This window comes from Quercus robur, chromosome 8 (genome assembly GCF_932294415.1).
Source record: "Quercus robur chromosome 8, dhQueRobu3.1, whole genome shotgun sequence".
Classification (NCBI taxonomy): Eukaryota; Viridiplantae; Streptophyta; class Magnoliopsida; order Fagales; family Fagaceae; genus Quercus; species Quercus robur.
The window spans coordinates 51,914,301-51,935,346 of record NC_065541.1 but is presented as its reverse complement, the minus strand read 5'-3'; the positions used below and the strand labels follow the sequence as shown (position 1 = coordinate 51,935,346).

At 40.9% G+C, this 21,046-nt stretch overlaps 2 protein-coding genes across 2 annotated transcripts in view; both read left to right on the top strand.

The window, feature by feature from the left end:
* The first annotated feature begins 1,424 nt into the window (after nucleotides 1-1,424).
* On the top strand, nucleotides 1,425-20,188 carry LOC126696943 (uncharacterized). The gene is made up of 6 exons (XM_050393707.1): nucleotides 1,425-1,552; nucleotides 13,885-14,429; nucleotides 14,785-14,977; nucleotides 17,382-17,446; nucleotides 17,588-17,801; nucleotides 19,774-20,188. Exons 1-6 carry the CDS (start codon nucleotides 1,472-1,474, stop codon nucleotides 20,041-20,043), a joined length of 1,368 nt encoding a protein of 455 aa, XP_050249664.1. The 5' UTR covers nucleotides 1,425-1,471; the 3' UTR covers nucleotides 20,044-20,188.
* LOC126696948 (uncharacterized) overlaps nucleotides 1,579-21,046 on the top strand; it is a 64,318-nt gene continuing 44,850 nt past the window's right edge. The window contains exon 1 of the mRNA XM_050393717.1: nucleotides 1,579-1,605. The gene's annotated coding sequence lies outside the window, so the exon portion shown is untranslated. The remainder of the gene's footprint in view (nucleotides 1,606-21,046) is intronic.

Below are 21,046 nucleotides of genomic sequence, written 5' to 3'. Positions count from 1 at the left end.
TAAATCACTCACATCTCATCTTTATATTTAAACCAAAAATCTACTCTCTTTTTTCTATCTTACCCTGCCCTTCGGCAAGTTTGGGCCGCTTGGCCACCCAACACCCATATCAGTCGACAACCACGATTACCGACGACCGAATTCAACCATTGCTTTGGGAAAAGAAGAGAGAAAGAGAAACGGACCTTGGGTTTAGGAATAGAACTAGAGGGAGAAATTTAAAATTATTATATAAAAAATGGATAAAAGGTACTAGAGTAATGAGTTATGCTAGAGTGAGACAAACGGCAGAGAAAAGGAAAAAGTGAAAATGAGAGAGAAATAAGAGAAAAGGAAGAAGTGAGAAGAGAGAGAGGGAGAGAGTGACCCTGAAGAGAGAGAGAATGATGAGATATTTTTATTAAAATAATAATATTTTAAAAGGAGAAAACGCGGCAGTCTCCTATTGGCCGTAAAACACTGGTTTTTCACTACAACCTGACCGAATGTTTACTTTTTTGATAATGACTAAAGGGTAATGACCATTTGAATCTATCTTTTAGGTTCCATTATTGCCAAGACTAACTATTGAGAACAGCTGTAGCATTTTTATCAACTTGCTCCGTGGTAGTTATCCAGAAAAAAAAAAAAAAAAAAAAAAAAAAAAAAAAAAAAAAAAAAAACTTGCTGAGAGGAAAATAGTGGGATGCAACATGTTTTTATGAGTGACTTGCAGTGATTTGACTAGAAAAATAAAGGAAAATTAGAATAACTTCCGCTTAGGTTTTCATTATCATACTTAACTTTTATCTAGTTTAAAATAAGAAACTCACTTTTTTTATTACTATAAATTATATTCCAAACAACCCTTTGTGCTTCAAACTTTTAAAATACACCATCAGCACCTTAAACTATAATATGTATTACACTTTACATTGTACTATTAATTCTACTGTTATCGGGAAAGGTAAGTGTCTTATTTTAAACTAAGGCAAAGATAAGTGCAATAACCAAAAATTAAAAAAAAAAATTAGGGGAAGTCAATATAATTTTCCCAAAAATAATATGGCTAGTCGAGAGTGAATGTTCTTTTGGTTAATATTTGGTTAGCCCGGCTCTTAATTTCTTGAGTCTAAAGAAACAATTGAAAGCCATTATATATATATATATATATATATATATATATTAGTATGTATTGCTTTTAGAATCAAATTGCCGTCATCTATTACATAATATTTTATTTTAATGGCTTCGTAACCGAGTGGCATCTTGGATTAAACTTATGACTAAGGAGAAATTTAGACTACTCTACACCTTTGCACATAAGGAGAAAAGTCTTAATCTAATGATAAAAAATACCATTATCAAAAACAGATGGTATAAATTATATATATATATATATATATATATATATATACAACTTATGGGAACTTGTTTTCATTCGGTTTTCTGGTTTTGGTCAAAAGGAGCTCCATTGTGTGGTAATTTTTCGATGTCTCTTGGGAAGAGATGGGCCGCCATAACTATTTTCATCCTCTTCTTTGTTATCAGCTTCGTCTGTTGGATTGACAACGTAAGTCCCTCATACTCTTCTTTGTTATCTGCTTCGTCTATTGGATTGACAAGGTAAGCCCCTGCCAGGCTATCTATTATCCTCCCAAGTTTGTTTGTTTTTCTTTGCTGATTAACATAGTTAATAACAATCTCTTTTTCTTTTAAAAAGTTATAGAGGTGTTTAACGTGGTTGTTGACCATAACCTTCGTTACAGTGTCCAGAGTTTTCTCATTTTCTGAACTCATAAACCAAAGGCCTGTATGATTATTGTGGTCTATATTGATCAAGCCCACTCTTGATAGTCGTGTCCTAAATCACTCACATCTCATCTTTATATTTAAACCAAACATCTACTTTTTTTTCTATCTTACCCTGCCCTTGGCAAGTTTGGGCCGAAGTCAACCATTGCTTTGGGAAGAGAAGAGAGAAAGAGAAAGGGACCTTGGGTTTAGGAATAGAACTAGAGGGAGAAAATTAAAATTATTATATAAAAAATGGATAAAAGGTACTAGAGTAATGAGTCATGCATAATGACTCAAGAGTAATGATCATTTGAATCTATCTTTTAGGTTCCATTATTGCCAAGACCAACTATTGAGAACAGCTGTAGCATTTTTATCAATTTGCTGAGTGGTAGTTATCCAAAAAAAAAAAAAAACTTGCTGAGTGGAAAATAGAGGGATTCTATATGGTTTTTATGAGTGACTTGCAGTGATTTGACTAGAAAATTAAAGGAAAATTACACTTGTAGCTACACGATTTTCCTGGTCCAAATCATACTGATCAAGCCTTGGCCCAAGGCGCAACACACAATAAATCTTTGTAGAGGATGGGTCAAAAAACTTAGCCTCAGTGAACTTAGTCGGTCTGATGCATGGACAATGTTATTGCAGAAACAAAAAACACAAGAATGGATGTCTAACAGAAGATTCTATTTCCTGGGCACAGATCATACATTTTTTCGTCCCTCTCTTTGAGGGACTCCACTACATTATATAGGTCTCTCATTCTTATCTGAACCTTACACTTGTTGATCATCTAAGCCCCCACTTGAGCACCTGTCCTATCAGACACCCTTATCACTCATTTGTGAGTTGCAGTGGTCAAGGTAGTACTGTTCAAGGGTCTTTTCCTCATTAATGCGGTCAAGAGGGTGGTTGTGACACATTTAATGTGGTGGTGGCAGCTTTCCATGAGATATTTTGGGTTTTATTCTTTTTTATATGCTTGGAGGATGAACTGCAATGGTTGGGGCGAGCTCTTGATCCGGACTTCGTAATGTCCGAGGAGGTACTCCTCCTCGGACAGGTTTCTTTTACCGCAATTGGGCTTAAATAATGTTTGACTTCTCCTCGGACAGGATTCTTCTCGGACGGGCCCGTAGTTTAATTAGCCCATTATTTTGGGCTAGGCCTCACAATAGCCCGTTAAAACTCCGGTTTTGATCTCCCTCCAAGGAGAAAAGTGGGGTTTTGACATTTATGAGGGATGGAACGGATGACCTATTGGTCCACGCGCGTGGGCAGTTACTTTTGACGCAGCACAAGTTACGAGGCGCGACCATTTACTCCAGACAGCTTTATGTCTCCTTCATCCAACGACGAGATGTGGATCAAGCGGCCAGCATTGCTCCTTGAATTCATGAGTGGGAAGGGTTTTTTCTCTCTCCTTCCTGCTATATAAAGCGCCTGAGAGGCTCCCTTTTTTCTTTTTTATCCGCACATCAGAACAGAGAGCTCCAGAGAACTCCAACGTCCAGAAATCCTTGAGCACCTCCTTCCTTCAAACCTTCGTAATCGTCTCTGCGAAGCGCCCTCCACAAAAGAGATTTCTGATCACCTCACCGGTCATTTGAGAAGATATCTGTAAGTTCCGTTCGCTTCGTCGCTTCGATTTCCTCCTCGGATTTTGTTTTTCTCCTCGGTCTTTATTTTCATTCCTCCAGTTCAGCTTAGACGGGTAGATTCAAAAAACTAGTAGACACTCCGGCTGCCATGGAGGCTTTTAGGGCAAAATACCATATCCCGCCGGGGGTGGTTCTGCGGTACTGTCCCCCAGAAGGAGTACTGTTAGATAGAGGAGTGGGTGAAGTAGTCATTCCCATGATTGCCTTTATTCAAGAGGGAATGACACTCCCCATGCTTAGGATTACCCGGGACTACTTGTTCCACCATAGGTTGACGCCACACCAGTGCGCTCCAAACATGTTCAGGGTATTAGGCTGCATAGACGTCTTGAACGAGCGAATGGGTCTGGGCCTGACTTGGCATGACGTGGTACGCATGTACGAGTGCCACTACGTCGAGAATGGAGGGTATTACCTTAAATCTCGATCCGAGATGGTTAGGCTAATCTCCTGTCTCCCCATATCCAATAAGACTATGAAGGATGATTTCCTCATTGCCTTAGGAGAATGGAGTGATGGCCTTCATTGTCCTACTCAGGCAGGAACCCAGGTGCGGTGCCTTTAGGCCCAATCCTTTAGGGGAGGGGCTTAGTTCCTCGGACTTACTCTCTTTTCCGCTTATCATAAATCTTTTAGTTTAATTCTAATTTTCTTCTCAGCTGTATTGCAGATAAAGCTTTGGTTGCTCCCAAGCTGAGCCACGTGAACGTTCCGGCCCTAAATTATCTCTTAAGGTCAAAAATCTATGTCCATGAGGACGGGCAGCTGCGTGCGTGTCATTTGGTTTTGGGCTATCAACCACTTACCCGTGCCTTCCAACCCGTTGGCCACGCCATTAGAGCTGGTAGCCCCCGGTTAGCTAGGATTGACGTGTCCAAGCCTAGGTGTTTGGCCCGAGTAGATCTTAAACCAGTCGTGCTACCTGGAGTCTGGGATCCTCCACCGGTCGTGCAACCGCCTCCAGAAGATTTTGAAGTCGCCGCGCCAGCTGAGGAAGAGGCCGAATCCTCTCGTCTTTCCCTTGAGGAGGAAATAGACGAATTTTATTTCGAGGAGGAGGTTAACAAAGCCCCCGTAGTTGAGCTCTCGGACCTTGAAGGAGAGCAGGATCGCAACTCCGTGGCTGGCGGTCCAATCATTATAACTTGCTCGGACGATTCTTCAGACGAGGAAGCAAGCGATATGGCTGGTAAGGGGAAGTCTTTGCGAGAACTGATGTCCAGCCGAGGAAAGGGTCAGTCCTCAAAGGCACCTACCAAGGTACAAACCCAGGACCCTCCTCAAATCGCCCCTCAGGTTCCTTCTGACCCTGGCCTCAAGGTTAACCCTGACCTAAAAAAAAAGAGGCCGACTGACACCCCTGAGGAGGGTGAAGTGGTCCCCCGCCCGGCCAAGCAGCAAAAGGCCACTCGGGGTCAGAGGAGTAAGAGGGCTAACTCCACGAAGAGCCGGGATGAGGAGAATCGGGCTGAGGTGCGCGTCAATCCACGTGTATGGAGTCCGAAGATGGAGCTAGACGGGGTTGCTATCCCCTATACTGCCTCTGTTCGCGAGTACAACAAGGGCAGAGCGGGCTACATAGCTGAGGCCCTGGAGCATCCAGTGCTCCTTCCTCGGGATATGAAGGCTTACAGGCGGTTCTCCCAGCCCGAGGCTTTTCTGTCTCTTAAGAGGGACCTTGCGATGGTAAGTCATTCTTGCACCCTTTTGTTAAGCCATCAATATTGTTGCATTCTGTCCTCACTCTAGTTTTGTTTTGTTGGCAGATCACCCAGCAGGTGTTTGTGGCTGAGGAGTTTTGCCGCAGCAACCGCAGCTTGGCTGAAGCCGGGGTTCAATCCCGGGCTGAGGTGGAGAAGACCGTGGGGTCGCTCAAGCAAGAAATCTTTGAACTAACGGAGAAGTTCAAAGAGTCGGAGAAACAGTGCAAGAGCGCGGAGGCTGGCTTGAAGAATGCTGAGACCCAAGCGGAGGATCAGCGCCAGAAATTGTTCGTAACTGAAACCAGTCTTGCTACTGAGCAGCAGAATGCACTGGATCTCAAGGCCGCTCTGCAGAAAGCTCAGGATGAGATAAGGCAGGTTAAAGAAGAGGCCCAGCTGATCCGAGAGGCCGCAGAGGCTGAAAAGAAAGCTCATCATCAGCTCGGGGTCCAGGAAACAGAGGCCAAGCTATCCGAGGAGATTCTCGAGGTGTGTAGGGAATACTGCAGCATTTCATGGGCTCACGCCCTTGATGCTGCAGGAATTCCTGCGGATTCGGCGCTGAAATTGCCTGAGAACGTCTTCTACCCTCAGGAGATCCGAGAGAATCCTGATGGCATCCAAGCAGCTTCTGAGCAGGACTTGGTGGTGCCTGATGCCGTCCCTGTGCTTGATAAAGCGAAGGATCTTGCCACGGACTCTACCACTGAGGCTCCTCCTCCTCAGCCAGAGCAGAAAAAAGATCCTCCTCATCAGCCGGAGCAGAAGAAAGATCCTCCTGTTAAGGCTTAGCTTTTAGGCTTTTAATTTTTGTATTCCCCTTTTTTTTTTGAATGAGAGTCGTCCTGTTTTTGCGTTCTTTTGTAAGGACCTCTCTTTGTATTGACCTCGGAATATTAATATGGAATGTTTGCTTTGCTTTCTATGGATGTATGCTAGTACCACTCCTTTTTTTTTTTTTTTTAACGTTTGCAACGACATAAATAAATATAAGCGGTCGAGATAAAGAGGATGCTGTGCAGCGAATTTGAGTGAGGGTTGCAATGGTGCTAGACTGCGCGCACGCCTTAAAATGATTTCCCTTAAGTAATAATCTCTCAAACTGTCATAAGTAATAATTTCCCCTGAGTCTGTGGTCCGAGGAGCCATGCAGGACTTAGGTTCTGTTTAAAACTATGAATAGTTGCCATAAGTAATAATTTCCCCTAAGTCTGTAGTCCGAGGAGCCATGCAGGACTTAAGTTCTGTTTAAAACTATAAATAGTTGCCATAAATAATAATTTCCCCTAAGTCTGTGGTCCGAGGAGCCATGCAGAATTTAGGTTCTGTTTAAAACTTAGATAAATTGTCATAAGTAATAATTTTCCCTGAGTCTGTGGTCCGAGGAGCCATGCAGGACTTAGGTTCTGTTTAAAACTATGAATAGTTGCCATAAGTAATAATTTCCCCTAAGTCTGTGGTCCTAGAAGCCATGCAGGACTTAGGTTCTGTTTAAAACTATGAATAGTTGCCATAAGTAATAATTTTCCCTGAGTCTGTGGTCCGAGGAGCCATGCAGGACTTAGGTTCTGTTTAAAACTATGAATAGTTGTCATAAGTAATAATTTCCCCTAAGTCTGTGGTCCGAGGAGCCATACAGGACTTAGGTTCTGTTTAAAACTATGAATAGTTGCCATAAGTAATAATTTCCCCTAAGTCTGTGGTCCAAGGAGCCATGCAGGACTTAGGTTCTATTTAAAACTTGGATAAATTGTCATAAGTAATAATTTCCCCTAAGTCTGTGGTTCGAGGAGCCATGCAAGACTTAGGTTCTGTTTAAAACTATGAATAGTTGTAAATAGACCGGTGGGCACAGGATAATCACGAAACAAAACATGGGCAAAGCCATTTTCCTTAATAATAGTATCTTCTTAGGTTATTTACATTCCATGGTCGAGGTACAGTTTTTCATCCAGATCTTCTAGATAATAAACGCCTATCCCGGCCACGGATGTGATGCGATACGGTCCTTCCCAATTGGGCCCCAGCTTGCCCTAAGAGGGGTTTTTTGCGCTGCCGAGAATTTTTCTCATTACGAGATCGCCCGGACTTAAAGGTCGCAGTTTAACATTGGCATCATATCCTTGTCTTAGCTTTTGATGATAATAGGTCATATGGATCGTTGCTTTTTCCCTTCTTTCCTCGGCTAGGTCTAGATTTCTTCCCAATAACTCGTCGTTACTGTTTGGGGTGAATGAGCTAGACCTCAGTGTGGGAAAGTTGTTCTCGATTGGGAGCACGGCCTCAGCCCCATAAGTCATCGAAAAGGGGGTTTCACCGGTTGACCGTCGCAGTGTTGTCCGATAAGTCCATAAGACGTGTGAGAACTCTTCTACCCATCTCCCCTTTGCCTCATCCAGTCTTTTCTTCAGTCCGCTCACTATGACCTTGTTCACGGCCTCGACCTGCCCATTTCCCTAGGGGTAGGCGGGAGTGGAGTATCGGTTAATGATCCCAAACTCGCGACAATACTCCCTAAAGTTCTTGCTGTCGAACTGGAGACCGTTGTCCGAGATGAGTGTGTGTGGAGTTCCGAAGCAGGTAATAATGTTCTTCCAGATGAATTTCTGGGCATCCACGTCCCTAATGTTGGCCAAAGGTTCAGCCTCCACCCATTTGGTGAAGTAATCGGTTCCAACTATTATGTATCGCTTGTTTCCCGCAGCTTTGGGGAAGGGACCGACAATATCAAGACCCCATTGTACAAACGGCCAGGGGCTAGAGAAGGGGTTGAGGACTCCTCCGAGTTGGTGGATATTCGGGGCGAATCTTTGGCACTGATCACACTTCTTGGCGTACTCTTGGGCCTCTCTTTGCATGTTCGGCCACCAGTATCATTGGGTGAGTGACCTATGTGCTAGCGACCTTCCTCCGGTGTGACTTCCACAAATCCCCTCGTGTAACTCTTCAATTAGAGACTCAGACTCTTCTGGATGTATGCAGAATAGGTATGGCCCAGAGTAGGAGCGCCGATATAGCTTGTAGTCCTCCGATAGGCAGAACCGAGGAGCATTCCTCCGTACCTTCTCGGCCTCCAACTTTCCCTCTGGTAGGATGTCGTCTTGGAGGAAGTTCTTTATGGAATCCATCCAGCTGGGGCTCTTTCTGATCTGATGGACCTGAGCCGGGTTTCTTCTAATGGGACTTGCTTGGACTAGATCTTCGACAAGGATCATTCGCGGTAGATTATGCGCCGAGGACGTGGCGAGAGTGGCCAGCGAGTCTGCATGGGTGTTTACACTCCTGGAAATGTGCGTCAAATTGAAGGATTCAAAACTCGTCTGTAAGCGTTTAACTTGTCCTAGATACTCTTGCATCCTAGCATCGCTAGCTTCCAGCTCACCCATCACTTGGCCGACGACCAACCTGGAGTCCGAGAATGCTTCTATTACTCTTCCGCCCAATCTTTGAACCATTGTCATCCCTTGAAGTAAGGCTTCGTATTCAGCTTCATTGTTCGTAGCCGAGAACCCGAGCCTCAGTGATTTTTCAATGGCAGCACCGTCCGGTGATATTAAAACTATCCCAACTCCAGATCCTCTCTAGTTGGCCGCGCCATCCACGTAGACCTTCCAATGCAAGGTCCCCCCTACTGAAATTGTACCAACCGATTTTCCATCCATGTCTTTCTTCTCGGTTATTGTTTCTATAGAGGGTTCAGCAAACTCCGCGACCAAGTCTGCGAGGACCTGACCTTTAACGGAGGATCTGGGCATATATTTAATATCAAAGGCCCCCAAAAGCGCACTCCACATGACGATCCTTCCTGTGTAGTCAGCGCTTCGAAGCACCGCTCGAAGGGGGAGCTGAGTTAGAACGATGACCGTATGCGCCTGAAAGTAGTGAGGGAGCTTCCGCGTGGCGTGCACTATCGCCAGAATTGCTTTTTCCAAGGGTAGGTATCGCACCTCAGCCTCATGTAATGACTTGCTCACATAGTAAACCAGTCGCTGCACCCCATTATCATCCCGTATCAGTACCAGGCTGACAGCATGGGGGGCTACAGTGACGTATGCAAACAGTACCTCGTCTGCCTCGGGGCTGGACATGATGGGTGGTCGTGATAGGTATTCCTTAAGCTGCTGGAAGGCCCGAACACAATCCTCCGACCATTCAAACCCTTTCCACTTATTTATCAAGAGGTAGAAAGGTCGACATCGATCCGCTGATCGTGATATGAACTTGTTTAACGCTGCGATCATGCCTGTGAGCTTCTGCACTTCTTTCGGATTCCGAGAAGCATGCAGGCTGTTAATTGCTTTGATCTGATCGGGACTTACTTCTATTCCCCTGTGGGTTACCATATACCCCAAGAATTTCCCAAACCCGACCCCGAATGAACATTTGGAAGCATTGAGCCGCAGCTTGTGCTCCCTTAGGACAACAAAGATTGTTTCGAGGTCTTTCACGTGCTCGGACACCACTTTACTCTTTACGACCATATCATCTATGTAGACCTCAATGATTTTAACCAGCTGTGGCTCGAACATCCTGGTCATCATCCTTTGGTAGGTTGACCCCCGCGTTCTTCAGTCCAAACGGCATCACCTTATAGTGATAGTTTCCGACGGGCGTCATGAAAGCTGTCTTCTCCTGGTCTTCTAACGCGAGGGGTATCTGGTGATAGCCTTGGAAGGCGTCCAGGAAACTCATTCGAGGGTGACCCACGGTTGCGTCCACCAATCGGTCGATTCTGGGTAAGGGAAATGGGTCCTTTGGGCACGCCTTGTTCAGGTCCGTGAAGTCCACGTAGACTCTCCACTTCCCTGTCTTCTTCCTTACCACCACCGTGTTTGCCAACCATTCGGGGTAAAAGACCTCTTTGATAGCCCCCGCTTTTTTCAGTTTTGCCACCTCGTCTTTTACGGCACTAGCATGTTCCTTTGAAAGGCGTCGGGGTGGCTGCTTCTTCGGAGTGGAAGAGGGGTTAACGTTCAGGTGGTGACAAATAAGGCTAGGATCAACTCCCGGGGCGTCATAAGCGTCCCATGCAAACACATCGACATTTCCTCTGAGAAATCTGACTAGTTCCTCTTTTTCTTGAGAAGGCAACTCGGAGCCGACCTGAAAAAACTTCTCCGGGTCGCTGTTGACAGCGAATTTATCTAAACTTTCACACCTTATCTCCTCGGCTAGTCCATCGCCTTGCCCTGCCGAGGCGGCTGGTTGCTATAAGCTCTCAGGGGCCGAGGACTCAGCACGGGGCCGATGTAAGATGGCGGCCACCATACACTGCCTGGCCATGGCCTGATCTCCTCGGATCTCTTCTACTTGTCCTCTGGATGGGTATTTTACTTTTTGGTGGAGTGTGGAGGATACGGCTTCTAGGGCATGGATCCATGGCCTAGTAACTATCGCGGTGTAGGGTGAGTAAGCGTCAACCACGATAAAATTTACCTTCACCACCTCCAACCCAGTCTGTATGGGTAGTTGGATCTACCCCTTTGGCGTAACAATCTTCCCTTCGAAGCTGAGAAGGGGGGAGTCATAAGCTGCCAAATCTTCCGGCTTCAGGTTCAGCCCCTTGTATAGATCAGGGTACATTATCTCTACCGCACTTCCTGAGTCTACCAACACCCTTTTCACATCGAAGCCTCCAATTTTTAACGTAACCACTAAGGCATCGTCGTGAGGTTGAATAGTTCCCCTCTTATCCTCGTCCGAAAATCCCAGTATCAAAGAGCTTCCCTTTTTTGACCTTTTGGGTTCCCTTTGCCTGTCCTCGGAGGGGAGCCGATCAATAGCCAGTACCCTGGGGAGGGGTGGCCCAGTTCTTCCTGGTGCGGCGAGGATGACATATATCGTTCCGGTGGGGGGTCTTAAGGACACATCCTTTCGAGACTCTTGTATTGCTTGACCGGGATGGCCGCTCGAGGGGTGCAGAAGGTGACGTAACTTCCCTTCTCGGACCAACTGATCTAGGTGATTCCATAGATTCCTGCAATTCTCAGTGGTATGCCCATGGTCCTGATGATAGTGGCAGTACAAGTTCTGGTTACGTTTGGAAGGGTCTCCAGCCATCTTTCCCGGCCATTTGAAATAGGGCTCGTTCCTTACTTTCTCCAGCACCTGTTGTACTGGCTCCTTGAATACGGCATTCACTGTCTGCGGGTTGCTCTGTCCAGCCTATCGCGAAAAATCTCTCCTCGGCTGGCTGTGGTTGTAACGTTCCGACCTAAAATCATTTGCTTTGGGAGGAGTGATCTTCTCCTTTCCCCTTCCTTGCAGCTGATCTTCCTCTACCCTTTTGTACTTGTCGATCCTATCCATCAACTGATGAACGTTGGCAACCGGTTTACCAGTGAGGGATTTCCTTAAGCCATGCTCGGTGGGGAGACCGCTTTTGAATGTGCTGATAGCAATATCATCATGGTTGTCATCTAACTCGTTATACAGCTCCCAATATCTATCCGAATATGCTTTCAGGGTCTCTCCTTTGTGCATGGATAAGGACAATAGCGAACTGAGGGGTCGAGGGACTCTGGTGTTTGTAATAAAGCGGGAGCAGAAGGCCTGAGTGAGCTGCTTGTATGAGCCTATGGAATTGGTCTTCAGGCTGTTAAACCACCTCATCGCCATTGATCCCAAGCTGGATGGGAAGATTTTGCACATTAGGGCTTCATTTTGCGAGTAGATCGCCATTTTTTGGTTAAACTGACTCACGTGCTCTACCGGGTCTGCTCAGCCGTTATAGATGGCGAACGCCGGTTGGTTAAAGTGTCGAGGCAGCTTAGCCCCTTCGATTCTATACGTGAAGGGTGACCTTGAAACCTGGTCTAGCGCCCTCTTCATAGCATCGTTTCCCGAACCCTTGCTAGATGGGCTCTCATATTTCCGTACAGGGCATGGTTCCCTTTCATAAGAAAAGGTTTCACTTGGGGGGGTCCTCGACCTCCGTCGGTAACTCGCATCCTCTGCATTAGAAGACTCGTCTGAGCCAGAGGGAGATCGTTTTTGCTGCACACGTCGCAACTTCCTTTTCAGGTCATCTATCTCTCGCTGCATAGCCTGATGACTATTTCGCCTCTGGGACACGTGACTACCTGTCTAAGTGTGACTCTGGCTCGTCCGGATAGTATGCACACTTCCCTCACGATTCCCTCTGCCGCCTGGGTTGGCAGGGTTATTTTGCCTTTGGGACTCAACGGGTTGTGTCTGTTGGGAGTTAGCTTGGTGAGGATTCTCCTGGTGTGGACCTAGTTCTGCCATGCTCGACCGTTGTGCTAGCTGATACCCTAGTTCTTCCCACAGACGGCGCCAATTGTAGTTGCACGATTTTCCTGATCCAAATCCTACTGATCAGGCCTTGGCCCAAGGCGCAACACACAATAAATCTTTGTAAATGATGGGTCAAATAACTTAGCCTCAGTGAACTTAGTCGGTCTAATGCATGGACAATGTTATTGCAGAAACAAAAAACACAAGAACGGATGTCTAACAGAAGATTCTATTTCCTGGGCACAGATCATACATTTTTTCGTCCCTCTCTTTAAGGGACTCCACTACATTATATAGGTCTCTCATTCTTATCTGAACCTTACACTTGTTGATCATCTAAGCCCCCACTTGAGCACCTGTCCTATCAGACACCCTTATCACTCCCTTGTGAGTTGCAGTGGCCAAGGTAGCACTGTTCAGGGGTCTTTTCCTCATTAATGCGGCCAAGAGGGTGGTTGTGACACATTTAATGTGGTGGTGGCAGCTTTCCATGAGATATTTTAAGTTTTATTCTTTTTTATATGCTTGGAGGATGAACTGCAATGGTTGGGGCGAGCTCTTGATCCGGACTTCGTAATGTCCGAGGAGGAGTTACTCCTCGGACAGGTTTCTTTTACCACAATTGGACTTAAATAATGTTTGACTTCTCCTCGGACAGGATTCTTCTTGAATGGGCCCGTAGTTTAATTAGCCCATTATTTTGGGCCGGGCCCCACAACACTAACTTCCGCTGATTTTTTTAATTATCATACTTAACTCTTATCTAGTTTAAAATAAGAAACTCTCTTTTTGTATTACTATAAATTATATTCCAAACAACCTTTGTGCTCCAAACTTTTAGAATACACAGTTAGCATCTTAAACTATAACATGTGTTACACTTTACATTTTACTGTTAATTCTGTTGATATTAGAAAAGGTAATTGTCTTATTTTAAACTAGAGAGAAAGATAAGTGTAATAACATTTTTTTTTTAAAAAGGGAAGTCAGTATAATTTTCCCAAAAATAATATGGCTAGTCAGGAGTGAATGTTCTTTTGGTTAATATTGGTTAGCCTTGTTCTTAATTTCTTGAGTTTAAAGAAACAATTGAAAGCCATTATATATTTTCTTTATTATGAATTGCTTTTAGAATCCAATTCCCTTCATCTATTACATAATATTTTATTTTAATGGCTTCATAATCGAGTGGCATCTTGGATTAAACATATGACTAAGGAGAAATTAGTGCTATTTTTTTAGACTAGTACAAGCCATTGCACATAAGGAGAAAAGTTTTTTTTATTCCGTTTTAATTCCTAGATTAGTCAATGGTTTGCAGTTTACGAGTCTTAAACGCCATTGACTAATCTAGGAATCATTCAAGGTATATTCCCCTATATTTTGAACACTTTGGTCCCCACCTCCTTTGGCTAATTAATTATCGTTTCTTCATTGTTTTTTTTTTTTTTTTTTTTTTGATAGGACTTCATTGTTTTTTTAAGTCTGCCTTAACAGGTAACTACTTCTTTAGGACATTTGTAAATACAATAAGTCCTAAAAAGTCCTCTGCCCAAGTTGAGTTCCCATTCAATTGCTCCAATTTGAACTTAACATGTCCAACCAATCACCCGGTGACAATTGAGAAAGCGGAATCATCCCCTGTGGCATGTCCAGAGTACATGCGGTGGATTCACGAAGACCTACGGCCATGGAAGAGTGCCGGAATCACGAGGGACATGGTGGAAAGGGGAAGAGATTATGCAACTTTTAGACTAGTGATTGTAAAGGGAAAGGCTTATGTTGAGCAAATTAGGGGGACATTTCAAACTAGGGATATCTTTTCAATATGGGGAATTTTGCAGCTTCTGAGGTTGTACCCTGGGAAGGTACCAGATTTGGAGTTGATGTTTGTCTGTGGGGACGAAACCGTGGTTAAAAAACGTGACCACCAAGGGCTTAAAGCCACGTCGGCGCCACCGGTGTTCAATTATTGTGAGGATGATGAAACACTAGACATTGTCTTCCCTGATTGGTCCTTCTGGGGTTGGTAAGTTTCAATTCCTTTTCAAATTTAATTACAATTTCATTGCAGAAAGTTACTTGTAAATCTCACATATGTATTAAACACACAAACACTTGTAAATTTCACATGCCTAATATTGTATATCCATAAGATGAGGTACTCGTAAACAGTAAATTCACCCCATAATAATTTTCTAAGATGGTCGACGTTATAATAATAGCTTTACTGATCTAATTAAGTAAACTTGTAAAAAAGGTTATACTTCTTTGATTTTTTTGGGGTTGCACTCCTTTGTTTTCTCATGTGATTCATAGTTATTCTTTTTTTTTCTTTTTTGGTTTCAAAAAAAAATCATTAACAAAAACTTTTCCTTCGTTAGGCCTGAGGTCGATATAAAGCCATGGGGGACAACGTTGGAGGCCCTAAAAGAAGGCAATAAAAAGATCAAATGGAAAGATAGAAAACCCTATGCTTTCTGGAAAGGGAATCCATATGTGTCTCAAAAAAGAGGAGAGCTTATGAAGTGCAATCGCTCTAACAAAAATGATTGGAATGTTCGTTTATATATCCAGGTGAATTTCTTTATCAAATTCCTTGATTTTTATGTTATGGAAAATTCATACAATTCTAGTATGAGTGGTCAATTGTTTAGATATCCGGAACTTTTTGCTAACAATATTTAGTAAAAGAAAAGACATTATATACTTGTACATCAAACAGGGTTGGCTTAATACAATTTCAGGCTTAAAGAAAAAATTTTAATGGGTGTTTTCATATTTAATTATCACTTAAATAATATTTAGTTTATTAACCATCAATTTAGTAAATGTTTTATATTACAAATTTTTATTAACAACCCATTATTCTTACTTTTAGTATGATTTATTCACTTAAGCGATATTTGAGATATTATAAATTTTACTACATAAACCTTACAAAATAATGTGTCATCAATTAAAAAAATTCATTTATTCAAATTCATTTATTACGTTGTTTCGGAAACACCAATCACATTGTTGCCACATCAATTCGTAACTTTTTTGTAATAAAATTTTTGGTAGTTTAGCATTTTTTTCTTCATTTAATGGTGATTTGGTTGGATTTATATTAATCTATATTTATTTTTGGGAAAATGCTAAAAGATATCACAAATTTTATTTCAAAAATCTTACTGTGCCAACCAAAAATGAGACTGTTGGGCTCAACCTCACTTAGACTCACAATTTATTTGTAAAGTGGGCTTCAAGATTTCCTACTTTGGGCCGTTCTCGGCACAAAGACTCAAAATAATGTTCCTCCCCTCTCTCAAAATGACTGCTTTTTTTCTCTTTTTTTGAACCCCTTCTTCTTCCTCAACTTCTTCTATTTATAGTTTCAAGTCAATGGGGAGATCATAATTACTGTCCTTGTTAGTGCAATTGGAGGTCCAACATTATCTATTATAAGTGAATGTTTAGGTGAGAGTGGAGTGTAACGATTATGGCCTTGGAACTTGGCTCCAACTCAAGTGAATTTGCTCGGTAGTGATGTTCCTCGAGCATTCTATGGTACGCCCGTACAAGGTTTCACTGACCGTTCAGGAAACTTTATGCCGAGCATAGTTCAAGAGCCAAGGCCCAAAACTCGTATTCTTTGAAGGCAGTTTCAAGCAGAGCTTAGGGCAATGGGGCCGTGCTATTGGGCCTGAGCCCAGGGCCCATTTGGGTCTTGGGACCTCAGTGCCGTACACTTACAAACTGAAATAAAAGAGAATTTGAATGGTTGCATTTCAACAAGATAATAAATAAAGGGTCAAGCCTAGGTCCAGTGTCCAGTAGTACTGGACCCGTTGAGATAATGACATGTGTTCACTTTTGAACACATGTCACCATCTGACCAGATCCAGTACACTAGATGCGTTGGACCTAAACCATATCCATAAATGAATATATGGATTACTTCTTGTGATGGTGACACTAAAATTTCTAAGCTCTTTGAAGTAAAAATTTGTAATCTATATACATAATAATAGGTGAAACTAAGAGAAATTCAAATTAGAAATTCAAATTAGAGTTTCAATTTTGCGCCATGTGTCCTAAATTATTTATTCTTAAAGTGTTTTATTTTTTACTTTTAGAATCAAATGTGGAACCAAATCATAAATATTCATCAAAGTGAGTTATTAAGTAAAAAAACTAAAGAGTCTAGAATAAATAAATAAAGTGCTTCACAATAATTTTTTTTTTAAATGACAATTTATGTTTCATACCTAACAATATTCACACAAAATTTTTTAAAGAGTTAACAAAATATAAAAATAACTATCAATAGTATTTAAATTATATAAATATATAGAAATTATATTATACATCTTATTGTATATTTTTAAGTATATCCATACATATGTATGGAGTTACAAGCTAGTATTTATAACATCACTCAATTTCTCAAGCATTCTTAAAAAAAGAGGGGGGAAAAAAGTAACAATTCACATATATATATATTAAAAAAATAATAACTTATGCCCCCTCTTTTGGTGGGGCCTTTCTCTAGTAGGGGTCCTAGGCCTAGGGCCGGTGGGCCAACCCTGACATCATTGACATGGTTGATTGTCAAAATTGTGAAAAACACATGTAATTATCTTAATAAAAAACTTAAATTAGTTATGTTATCTTTGCTTTTCATGAAAAAAATACCCATTGAAGTGGACGGTTTCTTCAAACAGTAAGTAGCTGAGAGGTTATTTGTTTAATTAAATGATATTGAGCATCTTATCGAGAAACAAGTGAGCTATTTCTTTGTGAAATTGTGCTTAATTTCATATGTGGAAATTATGCAAAGATCTTGTTTGATCCTATTTTGGAAGCACAAATAGAGTTTTTTTTCCTCTTTAGAAGAAATAGTGTGAAAGAAATATATAGGAAAAAAGAACTAGGCAGACAGGGTTTTGAGAGAAATTTGGAACATATTTATTTCAACTATTTTATCTGTATTCAGGATTGGGGAAAAGAATCTAGACATGGATTCAAGAACTCAAAACTTGAAGAGCAATGCACCCATAGGTAAATATTGAACTTCTTTAATTTTCTCAACAATTTATTTTTCTTCATTTTCCTTATAATTTCCTTTGAAATATGTCATAATACATTCATAGTGTTGCTAATGACATTATTTTCTGTTTTGTTTGGCTTTTTCATCTGAAGATATAAAATTTACATAGAAGGAAAGACATGGTCAGTGAGTGAAAAGTACATTCTAGCTTGCAACTCCATGACCTTGCTATTGATACCTCAGTACCATGACTTTTTCACAAGAAGCTTGGTGCCCATGCAACACTACTGGCCCATCAAAATAACTAATCATACATGCAGAGATCTTAAGCTTGCTGTGGAATGGGGCAACAATCACACCGACAAAGTAAACCTCTCTTACTCTCTTCCCCTCTTGACACAACCAAATTTAGCCACGTGGACATGCATGTGTGGTGGCTTTGTTTTCCTAAAACGGTTCTCTTTTCTTGAATTATGAAAAACATAAACCAATGCAGAACACTTATATAGAAATGCACTGTTTAAAAGCCTTCTCAAAATGGTGTTAATTGTTTTTGTTAATTTTCTATTTTTCCTTAGAGAAATAGCACGATTTTTTCTGATTTTCTCATGGAATGCTTGTTATATACATAGTAGACTAGTGCTATACATTTTGGAAAGAGTAATGACAAGGATACTACAAAATTTACTACATAAACCTTACAAATTATTAACGTATCACCAATCGCAAAAAAATAATCGAAAAATACTAAAACTGTTTGTTTGTTTGTTTAGACCTCTTTAAAACAAATGGTTTACACCTAGTGAATTAGCCATGTACTTAGATTACTTATGAGATCTAGATTAAACAATAATATATCATATCATGCACGCCAGAAAAGTAAAAGACACAAATATATGATTACCTAGGAAAACCAATAAAACTAAATGTTTCAAGGTAAAAATCTAGGGAGAATTTGACCTAACTATCCTCAAGATAAACAAATCTACTAGAAAGAATTGAAGTTTACAAAAGATTTAACTCCTAAACCTAATGCTTAACTCCTAAACCTAATGCTACCTATAGTAGAACTTATTAACATGACCACGTGCAACTCCGACTCCACGAACTTTTCTCTCTTGGATTTGTTAAACACAAGCTCCCACACTTATGACTTTGAGATCCCACTTAATGGTTTCAGATCCCCAATCATTGTTGATCTTGTAGCAACAACTTAATTCCCCTAGCACTTGATTATAGATCTCGTTCTGATAAACACTTGTAAAGTTAGAAGGTTACAGAAACCTCACAAATCTCACAAGAGTAATTCACAAGTCTTCCAAGAGTCTTCAAAACGTAGTTAGGGTTTTCCTTTTATACTTATAAATGTTGGACTAAAACCCTAAACGTTTTCGCAGGCCTGAGTCTGGTTTAAAATCTACACAATTAACTTTTCTGCGATTTTCGATCGGTCGAGTCTAATTTTTGATCAATCAAGCTTCATAGAACTTGAGCTCTTCTTTCTACAATTTGAATGTTCTTGAATCTTGATTTGTACAATCTTGAGCAATGTCTAACACCTAATCTAGACATGTTTTTATTCTCCGTTTGCCAACATACATAAAATAAGAATCTAAATATTTAATCCTAAATATTTAGAAGCTAACAAAAACTACTATCAATTTTACTAATCCTCCATCTATTATCCCTCAACTATAAATTGTGTCAATGTAATAATTCAACTTTCAAAATTAAGTCACAATCTCATCCTTATGTCTCCCATTTAGATTTTAATGTAATTAATAGTTGAAAGTTGATTTAGCTTTAGAATTTTCACACTTTCTATAGATACCTTTTAACTTATGCTCTATTTGCTACATTAATTAATTTTATCAATCTCATTAAGATTTAAAAGAAGAGAAGTTTCATAATGATATTTACTTGATATTGAAACTTATGGGACTAAGTTGATTCAACTAACAGTTGGGGGATTAAATTGACACAACTAACACTCAAGGGACCAAATTAAACTTTATCGCATAATTTGATGACCGCATCAATAATTTAACCCAAATAAATGTCTTAATTTCTATTTTCTATGATTGATGACTCATTAATTTATAAAGCTTATAGAGTAAAATTTATAGTATCTTTTACATCACATTTAATTATTATGTTATTAAAGTTGTACATGTTACATTCATTGATACGTCACCTTATAAGCAATGTAACAGTCAACAATGGGACCCAACATGCACTATGTTTCTTATTTGGTGCTAGACATGCTTCAAATTTATTTATTTTCTTTATTTAATTGTTTTTCTTCACAATTCTATCTCCTCCAACACTTATATTTCAGGCACAGGAAATTGGAGAGGCAGGAAGCAAATTCATTCAAGAGAACCTTAAAATGGACTTTGTTTACGACTACATGTTTCACTTGTTAAGTGAATACTCAAAGCTCTTGAAATTTGAACCAACAATTCCTGTAGGAGCGCATGAGGTCTGTTCAGAAACAATGGCATGTCAAGAGGGTAATAAATTTTGGAGAATTAAGAATTTCATGGTGGAGTCCATGGTGAAATCCCCTAGTTATACACTTCCATGCACAATGCCTCCTCCTTTATGATCTTCCAAGTTCCAGCTATTGATGCCATTTCTCGAAGAAAAATAAAATATAATGAAAGAAGTGGATATGTGGGGGAATGAATATTAGGAGAAACTAGTTAGTTGAAAATTTGAAATACAATAAAGGCCTCTGTTGTTTGTGTGCATTTGTTTTGAAGCTTAAAATTTGGAGTATAATCCAGTATTTAATTTCTCGAACTTCCATTTGGGCTTTGAAGGTTATTCTAAGTTTCTAACAAAAATTGTTGGCAAAAATGGCCCATTACCATCAATTTTCAAAATAATTTGCCCAGAAACACTGTTTCCAAACTATATAGCAATATACCACTTTTTTAGGTACTCGAGCATGCCAAGCTCGAGTACCATGTTTTTTTAATCCACTATCGCTCCATATTCAAGGAGCCCTATAGTGGCGTTTTTAATCCCTATAGTGACGTTTTCAGGCCCTATAGCGGCGTTTTTAAGCCTCATACCAGGTTAAGGGGCCCTATAGTGACGTTTTCGGGCCCTATAGCGGCGTTTTGCTGCAAAATTTTTTTCATAAGTCCCCATAATAGGTTCAAGGGGCCCTATAGTGGCGTTTTTAAGCCCTATAGTGACGTTTTTGGGCCCTATAGCGGCGTTTTCCTGCAAAAATTTTTTATGAGTCCCATAACAGGTTCAAGGGGCCCTATAGTGGCGTTTTTTGGCCCGAAAACGTCACTATAGGGCTTAAAAACGCCACTATAGGGCTCCTTGAATATGGGGTAATAGTGGATTAAAAAAACATGGTACTCGAGCTTGACAAGCTCGAGTACCTAAAAAAGTGGTATATTGCTATATAGTTTGGAAACAGTGTTTCTAGGCAAAATATTTTGAAAATTGATGGTAATGGGCCATTTTTGCCAAAATTGTTACTTAAAAAAATAGGGGCTTTGAATAGGGCCGGCCCAAGGCCTAAGCCTAAGGCCCCACTAAAAAACAAAATTTTCCTTAGGAAAAAAAAGACCCCACATCCCGTAGTT

Bases quoted from the DNA above. Each gene is read 5' to 3' on its own strand.
- LOC126696943 (XM_050393707.1), top strand. From the start codon at position 1,472: ATGTCTCTTGGGAAGAGATGGGCCGCCATAACTATTTTCATCCTCTTC. The intron at 1,553-13,884 runs GTAAGTCCCTCA...TGTTTTTTTAAG, and splicing joins TCGTCTGTTGGATTGACAAC to TCTGCCTTAACAGGTAACTA. The intron at 14,430-14,784 runs GTAAGTTTCAAT...TTCCTTCGTTAG, and splicing joins GATTGGTCCTTCTGGGGTTG to GCCTGAGGTCGATATAAAGC.